The sequence below is a fragment of the Prunus avium genome, chromosome 6 (assembly GCF_965620075.1).
Source record: "Prunus avium chromosome 6, drPruAviu1.hap1.1, whole genome shotgun sequence".
In the NCBI taxonomy this organism is placed as follows: Eukaryota; Viridiplantae; Streptophyta; class Magnoliopsida; order Rosales; family Rosaceae; genus Prunus; species Prunus avium.
Window position 1 is genome coordinate 30,003,912 of NC_142289.1, and position 12,514 is coordinate 30,016,425.

General features: G+C 38.1%; 1 protein-coding gene across 1 annotated transcript; it reads left to right on the forward strand.

Moving 5' to 3' along the window:
• Positions 1–887: 887 nt before the first annotated feature.
• LOC110755280 (DDT domain-containing protein PTM-like) lies at positions 888–9,399 on the forward strand. The gene is made up of 10 exons (XM_021956462.2): positions 888–993; positions 1,137–2,121; positions 2,363–3,070; positions 3,323–4,511; positions 5,832–6,120; positions 6,270–6,394; positions 6,528–6,994; positions 7,089–7,117; positions 7,337–7,825; positions 7,919–9,399. Exons 2-10 carry the CDS (start codon positions 1,292–1,294, stop codon positions 8,878–8,880), a joined length of 5,088 nt encoding a protein of 1,695 aa, XP_021812154.2. The 5' UTR covers positions 888–993; positions 1,137–1,291; the 3' UTR covers positions 8,881–9,399.
• Positions 9,400–12,514: the final 3,115 nt, after the last annotated feature.

Below are 12,514 nucleotides of genomic sequence, written 5' to 3' on the forward strand. Positions count from 1 at the left end.
TCCATTGTAAAATATTCATTGAAAAATTTCCAAATCAACACACGTAGCTGAAAAAGCATGATCGTGTTTAGCCAGAACATACGCTACTTGATTAGATTCCCAATAGACATATTGTATTGAAACTTGATTAAAGCCCTTACTATAACCTTTTCTATTCTATGTTTCTTCTCACTATATCTTGTTTAATTAATTTAAATATTGAAAATGCATAATAAACTAGCAGAAATGGTCATATGTTTATAATTGCTATGAAAATGGACATGTGGGAAGACGGATAACTATTATGTGACCTCTTATATCTCAAAATTTCCTTACTTCAACAAATTTCATATGAAATTAGTTTGTAATTATATTGTTGTATTCATGATGATGTAACTATTAAAGTGCAAGTCATTAGATTAAAGCTATTAATTTTAATCTTCATTACAATAAACCAATATCCATTCTCGTATATAATCATAGACTTAAGTACAAATTATTGAGTTAAATTCTTATTGAAATGTTAATCATAGATTAGCTAATGATTAAATGTCAATATTTATCATATGTATTATTTTAGTACTACCTCTAATAAATAAAGAATAACAAAATAAAAATCCGGCTATTTTCACAGTTTGCCCATAAAGGGAAAAATGAGAGCTTACAATTGTTTATAAGGTGGCCCCGCAGCCGCATCATAGTGTATCATAGAGCCGCAGCAAAAAAAATCTCATGTTATGTAATAATTTTTTGCTACGAAAATAATATAAAATCATCCGAGTCAATTCCAACTCGTCCGAGTGCAACCTGATGACTCGAAAACCGAGTTCCGAGTCATGGATATCGAACGCGTGACAATTTAACTCGTGCAGGGGTAGTGGGGAGGCAGTTGTTTTGTCCCATTAGGGCTTCTCTCCCTCTCTCTCTCTCTCTCTCTCTCTCTCTGCCTGTCTCTCTGTCTCTCTCACCAAGCCCAAGAGACGTCTACAATGGCGGTTATCGAACCCTAACAAGGTATCGCCAGTGTGCATATATTTGTTCAATTTCTGAAACAGCAAAATATACAACATTTTAGAATCTCAACGTTATTTTTGTTAAAATTTAGTTCAAATCACATTAGATTTACCCCTCTATTGTTTTTGTTATTGGTTCTATAGGATCTGCACGAATCCTGGATTTAGCAGCATTTCAGGTGAAGTGTTTTCGCAATCTTATGGCTTAGGTCTAAAAGAGACCCTTTTATATTTTTAGGGGAACCTTAGGGCTTTTTTGGCGGTTGATTTCGGGTTAGGATCCGATCGGATTGGCTAAAATGGACCCTCCGGTTGTCAAAAAGAGGGGTCGTCCTAGGAAACGGAGACCGGAGGATGAAAATGTTGCTGATGATCGGAAAGCGGGTCCTGAAACTAAGAAACGGGCTGTGGAAACAAGGACGATGGTGTTGCTTGGTAGATATGTGTTGAAAGACTTCGGAACTAGTGGAGTTTTTCTTGGGAAAGTTGTGTATTACGAGGCTGGATTGTATAGAGTTAATTATGAAGACGGTGATTGTGAGGACTTGGAGAGTGGTGAGATTCGTGGCATACTTGTTGGTGATGATGATTTTGATACTGATCTGAGTGCTAGGAGGAAGAAATTAGATGATTTGGTGTCAAAATTAAGTACGAAAACTGCAGTTGGGTTGGATAAGAATGTTGTGAAATCGACACCTGAGGTGGATAGGGTTGAAGCACCTGCGTTGAGTGAGTTGGGCGGTGGAGTAACGATTGAAACTGATGAGACACAAGTTGAAGGTGATGCTGATTCGTCTAGTGATTCGTGTGAGTATGCAAGGGATAGGGATATGGGTATTGATGTTGAGCCCCCACCTGTCCCACCACCGCAGTTGCCGCCCTCTTCAGGAACTATAGGCGTGCCAGAGCAGTACATTTCACATCTTTTTTCTGTTTATGGTTTCTTGCGATCATTTAGCATCCCCTTGTTCTTAAACCCATTTACATTGGATGATTTTGTGGGGTCACTTAATTTCCATGCTCCAAACACATTGTTGGATGCAATTCATGTTGCTTTGTTGCGTGCCTTGAGGCATCATCTTGAAACACTCTCATCCGATGGCTCAGAGGTAGCTCCAAAATGCTTGAGGTACTTATACATACAACTCTCAATGCCTCTAGTTGATTGAATCTCTTACAGCATCAGTATTTTGAAGGAACCATATGAGCATGCAAGTGCATATGGCGTTAAACACCCTTTTCCCTTGTATTATGTTTACAACCACAAAAATGGTTGCAGCAAAGAATTATCTATTTCATACTTATATCTGATGTTTTTATTTATAGTTCCATCAATAACTTTCAGGATCATGTTTACAATTTATCTGCAGGTGCATTGATTGGAACTTGCTTGATACTTTGACTTGGCCTGTTTACTTGGTCCAGTATGTGACAATTATGGGATATGCTAAAGGACCTGAGTGGAAAGGATTTTATGATGAGGTTTTGGACAAGGAGTATTATTTATTATCAGTTGGTAGGAAATTAATGATTTTGCAAACCCTTTGCGATGATGTCTTAGATACTAGAGATATAAGAGCTGAATTAGACATGCGTGAAGAATCAGAAGTCGGAATAGATTATGATGCAGAAGTAACTAATCCTCTTGTAAGTGGGCCAAGAAGGGTGCATCCCAGATATTCCAAAACTTCTGCCTGCAAGGACAGAGAAGCTGTGGAAATTATTACAGAAGTTCATGAGATAAAATCATCTGGTAACTCAAATTTAATCGGTTCCAAAGGTGTGAAAGGGGATGCGGATGCTACTGATGTTGATTTGGATCGTAACTCCGATGAATGTCGGCTTTGTGGCATGGATGGGACCTTAATTTGTTGTGATGGGTGTCCATCTGCTTACCACACGAGGTGTATAGGTTTGATGAAGTTGTCTATACCAGAAGGGTCCTGGTATTGTCCTGAGTGCACAATTAATAAGATTGGGCCGGCAATTACAACGGGAACATCCCTTAAAGGAGCACAAATCTTTGGCATTGATTCTTACGAGCACATCTTCATGGGTACTTGCAACCACTTACTGGTGTATGTTTTCAACATCTTTGGTTTTTAGTTCCCTATTGTTCTGTTTGTTACGCATTTTAATTAGCGATGAACCCTTTTTTCAAAGGAATCATTGTTATTGGCTTTTGGCATGCTGTATTAACTCCATCCCTGCCTTGGAATTTTTCTTCAGTTCTGTCTTTATGAGTTGCTCTTATTGTCTTCTCATTCATTTGGAATGTCATTCAACCTATCCGGTTGCATGCTCATAATCTTTTGGTGTGATTTTTGCAGGCTCAAGGCAACCATCAAGACAGAAGCATGTCTTAGATATTACAATCAGAATGACATTCCAAAAGTCCTGAAAGTTCTGTATGCATCCGGGCAACACACAGCTTTTTACATGGGGGTGTGCAAGGCAATTTTACAATATTGGAATATTCCAGAAAGCATCTTATCTTTCTCGGAAATGACTGAAACAGAGATTAAATTGCCAAATATAAAGGAAGATGTGAACTTTTCTGCCCAGTCACTTACTTTGTCTGACAAGGAAATCCATAATGTTACAGTCGATAATGTGGTAGTTTCATCTCTAGAGTCCTCCTTTGATATGATTCAAGTTGATAGCAATGGTGACAGTACACCACTGGAGTGCCTGCCTACAAAGATGCAGATACATGCAAGGAAGAAAATGAAATCAGGTACTTCAACTGGTTCTGGTAGCCAGCAGGCTGATCCATCTGACTTGACCTACCAAAGCTCAGCTGACAGATCAACTGCAGTGGACCTCACGACATGCGCCTCAGGGAACATCAGTAGTTGTTACAATGGGCATGCAAATGGTATGCATCCTTCAGTGACTTTATCCACACATAGTGAAGAAGGCAATCGTGCAGATTCTGGAAAGGTTAACTCCACCTCAGTTGTCAATTGTGCATACATGGGGGCTCTTTATAAACCTCAGGCATACATAAATTACTATATGCATGGGGAGTTTGCTGCATCCGCTGCTACCAAACTGGCTGTAATATCATCAGAAGAAGCTCGTGTTTCTGATAGTCATGCTTTAGCAAATCCCAGGAAAGTTGCATCTGCAAACAATTTATTACAAACAAAAGCCTTCTCATTAATAGCCTCACGTTTCTTCTGGCCAAGTTCTGAAAAGAAGCTTGTGGAGGTTCCAAGGGAGAGGTGTGGTTGGTGTCTTTCTTGTAAGGCTCTAGTTGCCAGCAAGAGGGGATGTATGCTAAATCATGCTGCCTTGAGTGCCACCAAAGGTGCTATGAAGATCCTTGCCAGCCTTCGTCCAATAAAGAATGGGGAGGGGAATCTTGTAAGCATCGCAACATACATTTTATACATGGAGGAGAGTTTACGTGGTCTCATAACTGGTCCCTTCGTCAATGAAAATTATAGAAAACAATGGCGCAAACGAATTTATCAAGCATCAACTTTCAGTACAATAAAAGCGCTATTGCTTGAAGTAAGTTTTTTAAATTCCTATCATATCTGGTTATTTGGTATAGATTCTAATTGGCTTAGTAATTTTTCTCCTAGGCATTAAGTAGCTTTGTACTTTTTCATTAGGACATTTTGTTGCAGGATTATATGCAAATTTATTTCCATTTATGTCTTAACTTTGCTGACCTGGTTTGAGTTTCAATTTGAATCTCAAAGCCCAGTAGATATATGGAAAGCATGAGGATCCTAAGCACTTGTACAATGCTCAAATAAAGGCTTGTGGGCAACGAGTAGGTTGGAGCCTTTACTTGAGCATTATATTAGTGAAGCGCGCCATATATATTGAGGGAAGGGAAAAAAAGGGGTCTCTTTCCTCACCCGATGGTAGAGGCCAACCCCCTATCACCTTCGGTGCCTCCTTGTGGTCCTTCTCTTTCCTACCCACTTTGAAATTCCTACCATGTATAGCAATTATATCATTTTCTTTCAAATTTAACTTTTCAATTTCATTGATCAGTTCCATTGCACTTGCTTTGTTTTTATTTTTATAGTAAATATTTTGTAAGGTTTACATGGCTTATAACTGCAATCACTATTTAAACCATAGTGAAAACTTTTGATTTCATAGTCGTTTTCGGGAACCATTAGTTTTTGGTTTCTGGTTTTTTAGTTTTAAGTTTTTTTTTGGCTAGAGATTAGATGAAAAGTATATGGGAGAAATGAGGGATGAAGAAATGTGGAGGGAGGGTGGTGGGAGGAGGGATCTTGAGGGAAAGAAGGAGAATGTTTGAAACAAAAACTTGAAAAAGAAAACTACTTAGAGTTTTTTTTAATTTCATTTTATATGCCATTTCATATGCATCTCTTCCACATCCCTCCCACCACACATATTCATTTCCTTTCTCCCATGTACTTTCCCTCTATATCTAACAAGAAAAAAATGAAAACTAAAAATGGAATGGTTACCAAACTGGGCCTTAACTTATGTTTAATCTGTGATCGCAATATTTTTGTGAAGTAAGCCTCTTGCATTTTTATGACTACTTGGGTTGCAGTTGGTGCCTATTTGTGCTTTTATTTTAGGGGAAAACAGTATCTTGTAGCGTAAAGTTCAATGTACAACTGGCACTGAATTATGACTTGGTGAATTGTTTTCAAAATTTCGAAAGATGCCTGGAAGCCAATTATGCATCTCCGTATTAATTTTCTCCCCTAAATTGTGACCTTGTCCCTCGGTTTATTCAGTAGCTTTGTATCTCTCTTATATCTGGATGCATTATTTTGTTATAAGTATCCATGCTTATGAATATGTTGTGACGGATGATTTGTATCTTATCTGCAGCTTGAGGCAAATATCCGAACCATTGCTCTGTCTGGGGAGTGGATTAAGCTGGTGGATGATTGGTTGGTTGAATCTTCTGTGATTCAAAGTACAACATGCACTGTTGGTACAACACAAAAACGTGGACCAAGCAACAGGAGGGGTAGAAAGCAGAATGCAATTCATGAAGATAAAGATGATGATTGCAATGACAAAAGTTTTGTCTGGTGGCAAGGTGGGAAGCTATCAAAGCTTATATTCCAGAGAGCAATTTTGGCTTGCTCATTGGTTAAAAAAGCAGCCCGCCAAGGTAATTTTGCATCACTTCCTGCAGAACTAGTTGGCTTTCCCCCCTTGTTATCTTTGAATTGTAGACTGTTTGATTTCCAGTGTTTTAATACACAAATTCGGTGGAAAGGGAAGGGATGTGTACTAATGGATTTTTTTGTGGCCCATTAGGTGGTTGGAAAAAAATTTCTGGTATAGTTTATGCGGATGGCTCTGAGATTCCTAAAAGAAGCAGACAATCAGTATGGAGGGCTGCTGTTGAAATGAGTAAGAACGCATCACAGCTTGCACTTCAGGTTTGTTATTATCTTGCAAATACCTAAGTTCCTTGCTCTCTTCGCCCCTCCACTTTCTTTTTATTTCTCTTTTGGCCTGGAAGCATATTAAATTTAATTGGAATTTAAGAAACTTCAATCGGAATTTCACCAGGTTAGATATCTGGACCATCATCTGAGATGGAGTGATCTTGTTCGTCCTGAGCAGAACCTCCCGGATGGGAAGGGTGTAGAGACAGAAGCTTCTGCTTTTAGAAATGCAAGTATATTTGACAAACAATTTGTGAAGAACAGTAACGTATATGGGGTTGATTTCGGTACTCAAAAGCATCTGCCTTCCCGTTTAATGAAAAATATAATTGAAATGGAGCAAAATGAGGATGGAAAGAACAAGTTCTGGTTTCCTGAATTGCGGATTCCTTTATATTTGATTAAAGACTATGAAGAACGTTTAGGTAAAGTGCTTTTTCCATCAGCTGAGGAGCCTTTGAATGTGTTCTGCAAGTTACAGAAAAGGCATTGGAAGGCTCCCCGCCGGGACATATTTTTCTATCTTGTGTGTAAGAGAGATAATCTGGACTTGTGTTCCTGCTCTTCATGCCAACTGGATGTTTTAATGCGGTAATCATTTCATATAATTATTCTTTTTTAATTTTTAAGTTCTCTACAGTGCTATGTCGAAATTCACTCATCTTTTGCATGTTGTAAAATTCAGGAATGCGGCCAAGTGCAGTGCCTGTCAAGGTACATTGACACGAAAACCTTCTTTTTAAGCTTCATGAATATGGTGTTATAATTAGAAAAATTGGCTTTGAGTTCCTGATAACCTCTTCGACCAAGTTTCTAATCTTTCCAAATATACAAATATTACATGAAGTGCTAATCATGTGATCAACTACCAACTTTCCCAAATTTATCGGAAAATTTTCATCAATGTTTATATTTCTGCCATATTTTTGTCAGGTTATTGTCACGAGGAATGTACCATAAGCTCAACAGTTTCTACAAAAGAGGAAGTTGAGTTCTTGATCACTTGCAAGCAGTGCTACCATGCGAAAGCTCTCTCTAAAAATGAAAACTTTAAGGAGTCTCCAACTAGTCCTTTTCACTTGCAAATGCAAGAATATCATACTCCTGTGACCGTCACCAGTGTTGCAAGGCCTAAAAATTACAGTCAACCAGTAACAGATGTCAGAGCACAGGACACTCGTTCTGAGATAAAACAGGCAACTTCAGACTCTCGATTGGCAGCAAAAAAACAACGCCGCAGCATTTGTTCTTGGGGTATTATATGGAAGAAGAAGAATGGTGTGGAAGCTGGCACTCATTTCCGGGTTAATAACATACTTCTTGCAGGTGGTTCGGAATCCCATGGGTTGTATCCTGTTTGCCACCTGTGCCATATGCCATATCAGTCAGATATGATGTATATATGTTGTGAAACTTGCAAAAGTAAGTTTGCTCTGACAAGTGCCGTCTTTCTGGCAAAATTATTTTCCTCTTTTGTGTGTGTGTCTAAGATGGATTCTGTTTGTGATCGTGCAGATTGGTACCATGCTGATGCTGTTGAACTGGAGGAGTCAAAGGTTTCTGATGTGGCGGGCTTCAAGTGTTGCAAGTGTCGCAGGATAAAGTCACCTGTGTGTCCTTACACTGATCCTAAAGATATAAAGATGCAAGAGAGCAAGAAAGTTCGCACTAGGCGTCCAAAGCAAGAAACAGTTGGAGACGACTCTGATTCTGCAACCATTTCTGATTCTAAATTTTGTGAGCCTGCTACTCCAATATTTCCCATGGAGGAAGCATCCATACAGGAACAGGATGGTGATCCTCTTCTTTTTTCCCTTGCTAGAGTTGAGCTAATTACAGAGTACAATTCGGAAGTTAATGATCAATGGAATACTGCTGGGCCAGGGCCACGGAAATTACAAGTGAGAAGGGGTGTTAAGCGTGAAGAGGATGTAGATGGCTTTCCTGAGAGTAACATAACTTATGCTGGAATAGCTACACCTGGTGAAACAAATTACCAGTCAAATCCTATGGAGATTGTGCCATCCCCTCATGTTGAATGGGATGCTTCCATTAATGGCGTCAAAAGTGGGATAATGGATGACTATGAAGATCTAAACTACGAGAATATGGAACCGCAAACTGTCTTCACTATCAATGAGTTGCTGGCACCTGATGATGATGATGATGGCTTTCTAGATGGAGGCCAAGCATTTGCAGATGAGTCAGGAAATCTGGAAAATCCATATACAGTCTTGCAGGATGGAGGCCCTGAACAATATAACATGGCTACTTTCACTGATCAATCAAAGTCTACTATTTCTGTAGAATCTGATGTTAATATCATGCAATGTCAGATATGTTCACTTGCAGAACCAGGCGCTGATCTGTCTTGCCAGAACTGTGGGCTATTGATACACAGTAATTGTTCTCCTTGGATTGAGTCATCTTCTGGTAATGGCAGCTGGAAGTGCGGCCAGTGCCGAGAGTGGCGGTAGATGTTCTTGCCATATTTCTAAGGTCTCTGTTTTGTAAACGATCTTCAGGGGGAGTTCTCTCGGACGAGAAAGTTGCAGGTAAACGACTGTTGGTTGTCGTTAATTCTTTTGATTTGTTAGAGGTGACATCTGATATGGAAATTTCAGTTCTCATTACTTTTGATCCTGGTGGCCATTCTTGATGTGCTTCCGATTGAATGATGATATGGTTGTTGCTACCTGCCGAGTTTCTAGCACATTCAGTTCTTTTGAGAAGTTTGGGAAGTTGAATTGTGACTTCCCAATTATATAGTTTGTTAGGCACCTCCATGTTAATTAGGAGGTTTGGAGCTCCAACTGTAAAGTGGCTAATTTTTCCCTGATCAGAAAATGGGTTATTGTTTCACCAGCTTCATATTTTTGTCTGAACTCAGTTCAGACGATAAGCAGGTTTTTGGTGCTTATCTGATTGAATTGCTTGTATAAATGAAATTCCTGCCCAAATTTCTGTGTTATGAAATCAGGTCATATTGAGATGCTTTTGGCTGTTGTAGAAAGTTCTTTTATTTTTTGGCTATTGTAGAAAGTTCTTTTGTTGTTTTTTTTAGTAGATGCATTCCCTTTTCTGTGTGATGTTAAATGAAGCTACAAGACTTAGCCCTACAAGGTTTAGAAAATTGACATCCTTCCTTTCAGACTACAGATGCGCTACTCGATAGCTTCCGTTTCGACTATTTAATCTATTTCTAGTTCGAAAAGAAGTTGTTACTGGGCTTAGAAGAAAGCATAGGAATGTGTAAATTATATGGTCTTAACGGTCAAAACCCAAACCAGCGCCCTAGTCCTAGCCCTAGCCCTAGACGATATCTAAACAGGGCACATTCTTGGTGCTTAAGCATAACTAGGCGGGCAGGCGTGAGAGTTGGCTAGGACAGTGAGACCGTTCCCTTGCACAAAAGTTCGAATCCCCCTCCTCTTAGATTAGATTTATTTAAAGTATTTTACTATAGGTCATATGAAAAAATAAAAAACCCCAAGCTAGGTGGTTTCTATGAACAAATAAACTAGCCCAAAAAAACTATAACTAAGTGGTTTGGTATCGGTTTGTCTTGAATTGAGAGAATAAATCCGAAGTACAGTAATTTCGTGGGATTACACATTTAACAGGAATTCAATTGAGAACAAACAGAAAGAAAAAAAAATTAAGAATTAATTCACTTGGCCATATTTAGTGACTATTTGGATTGAATTATGAGGTAGGATTGATTTTCATTAGATTACATTAATCCAATCTTGTGTATGGCCTAAGGGTCATGAACTTCTTTTCCCGGAGAATAAGCAATGACAGTATCTGGGGAATAAGCATCGGCTAACTTTGTGCCAGCAGCCGCAGTAATACAGAGGATGCAATTAAGTGGCTAGATTAAATTTTTGAGTTTGATTTTTAATATAATTGAATTAAATTGAAATTTATTACATTTAAAATAATAAATCTGTGAATAATAAAATAAATAAAAATAAATTTTCAATAAAAGATATGTAAAAGGTCATTTTCTAATAAAATAAAAATCCACAAATCCCAAAAATAAATTATAAAATAACCATAACCTATGCCATTTCCACATAAAAAAATAACAAAAGTAAATATAAAAAAAGTAATTATAAAATAACAAAAGTAAATATAAATTCAGAAACTTCAACATAAAAAAACAATCTTCACTTTAACTCATGAAACAATACTTGGTCAAATTCCAAAAAACAAACAATCAATAAAAATCAGAGACTATGTAAGTATGAGTAGTATGACATTCTATGATTTTTTTTTTTTTTAAATATAAGTGATAATCTAAACTACAAAAGGAGGGAGGTTTCTCACGCACTACCAATGTACCATAGGGGTTTGAACATAAGACCACTAATCAGCACGTCAAGACCCCTTTTCACTGGGCTAGACCCCATATTGATAGTTACAATTATTCACGATGTTCTCACAAACATTTTTTTTAATAAAATAATTGTAACAAACTTCAGGGTTTAAGTTCGTAATAGAAATATCGTTTTCACTCCCAAAAAAAAAATTGAGATTAAAGTTGCCTTCCCTCCAACTACAAACAGATTAATTATTTCCCATTTCAAAAAAAAAAAAAAAACTACAATTACTAAATCAAATAAGACAATAAAATCTTGTCTTCTAGGATTTCCATTTAACCCATGAGCATATATAACGGCTAGTTTTTCCCGTTTGCTTCGGCTCCAATTAACCTTCGGTCAACCATCGGTCAACTTAGAATTCCTTTATATACCCCGTTACCCTCATCTCTCGCTATTCACTCCTTCACTGTTTGTTTCTTCAATTCCATTATTCCCATTGTTGCTCTCTTTCAGAGTTGAATTAACTAATGGCTCCTCCTCAATTAAAGTCCAAGAAACCCAAGAAGATGAAGATGAAGATGAAGCCGCAGGTTCTTAAATTCGACGCCAATGGTGGCTCTGTTCTGAAACCCGCCTTGGCCAGGAGAATGTCCACTCTGAAGAAAATGGCCAGCGAACTCTCCATATTGTGCGACGTTGCCGTTTGCGTGGTCGCTGTTGGGGCCGACAGCGAAATCGAGACTTGGCCGGAAAACCAACAAGATGCGAAATCAATTCTTCTCAAACACAAGAATCTAGGGAAATTGGGAAAGAAAATTGAAAAGGGTTCATTCTCGGCCGGAAAGAGTACTGATTACAGTTTCTTGGACACCATGTTAGAGGGTTTGAATGAGAGAATTGGAGTAGTGATGATGAGAGATGGTGTTACCAATACTAGAACAACTTGTACCTGCAGTTTCATGGAATTCTACGAGAATATAATGGGAACTAGTGTGCTAACAGATCAACAACAATCAATGTTGCTTGTTGATCAAGTTCCTCATCACCAACAAGAAGATTATTGCACCACAAATTCGGATGGTTTCTATTTGGATGATCTTCATATTGCTGCTCCTGCACCAACTCTAAGCAACATTGATGATTATGTGAGTTGGCTATTGGATTATCATAATGATATTGGTTTGATGGAAGATTATATCCAATTTTGTGATAGTGACTTGGCCCCTCTCCCTCTTGAATCACGAGAGCAGCAGATGCCTTTGGTGCAGCCAGCTCAGATGGATGATCATCTTAGTTGGCTGTTGGGTGGTGGTGATATTGGTTTGATGGAAGATTATATCCAATTTTGTGATAGCGACTAGGCCTCTCCTCAAGACCCACAGCAGCAGCAGCAGCAGCAGCCTTCTTCATTGCAGCTACCTCAGACTAATTACTAGAATTCAAGAAATCTTGCTTTTCTCATATATTTTTAGTGTTTATTCATTAGAGGGCAAACCTCAGTTTCAATGTTTATCAAGTTGAAACTCAAGAGCTTTTGTATTCTCTGCACTGTGTACAGCTAATGAGAGAGAAATTGTTACCATTACATTGTTGGATAAGCGGTGTCTCTTGTTTTTGTTAACAGTTTACTTGCAGCTTTTTTACTTTTATTTTTATTTGAGTTTTAAGCCGACTCCATTCCTTTTTGTTAGTCCCAATAAAGAAAAATGTATCAGATTTTTTTGGTTCAAAATAAATTACCCTAAGGGTTAATCACTGATCTTTTGAAACAACATCACATTAC

Coding starts and splice junctions, on each gene's coding strand:
- LOC110755280 (XM_021956462.2), top strand. CDS start 1,292: ATGGACCCTCCGGTTGTCAAAAAGAGGGGTCGTCCTAGGAAACGGAGA. Junction 6,995..7,088: donor CAACTGGATGTTTTAATGCG/GTAATCATTTCA, acceptor TGTAAAATTCAG/GAATGCGGCCAAGTGCAGTG. Junction 7,118..7,336: donor CAAGTGCAGTGCCTGTCAAG/GTACATTGACAC, acceptor TATTTTTGTCAG/GTTATTGTCACGAGGAATGT.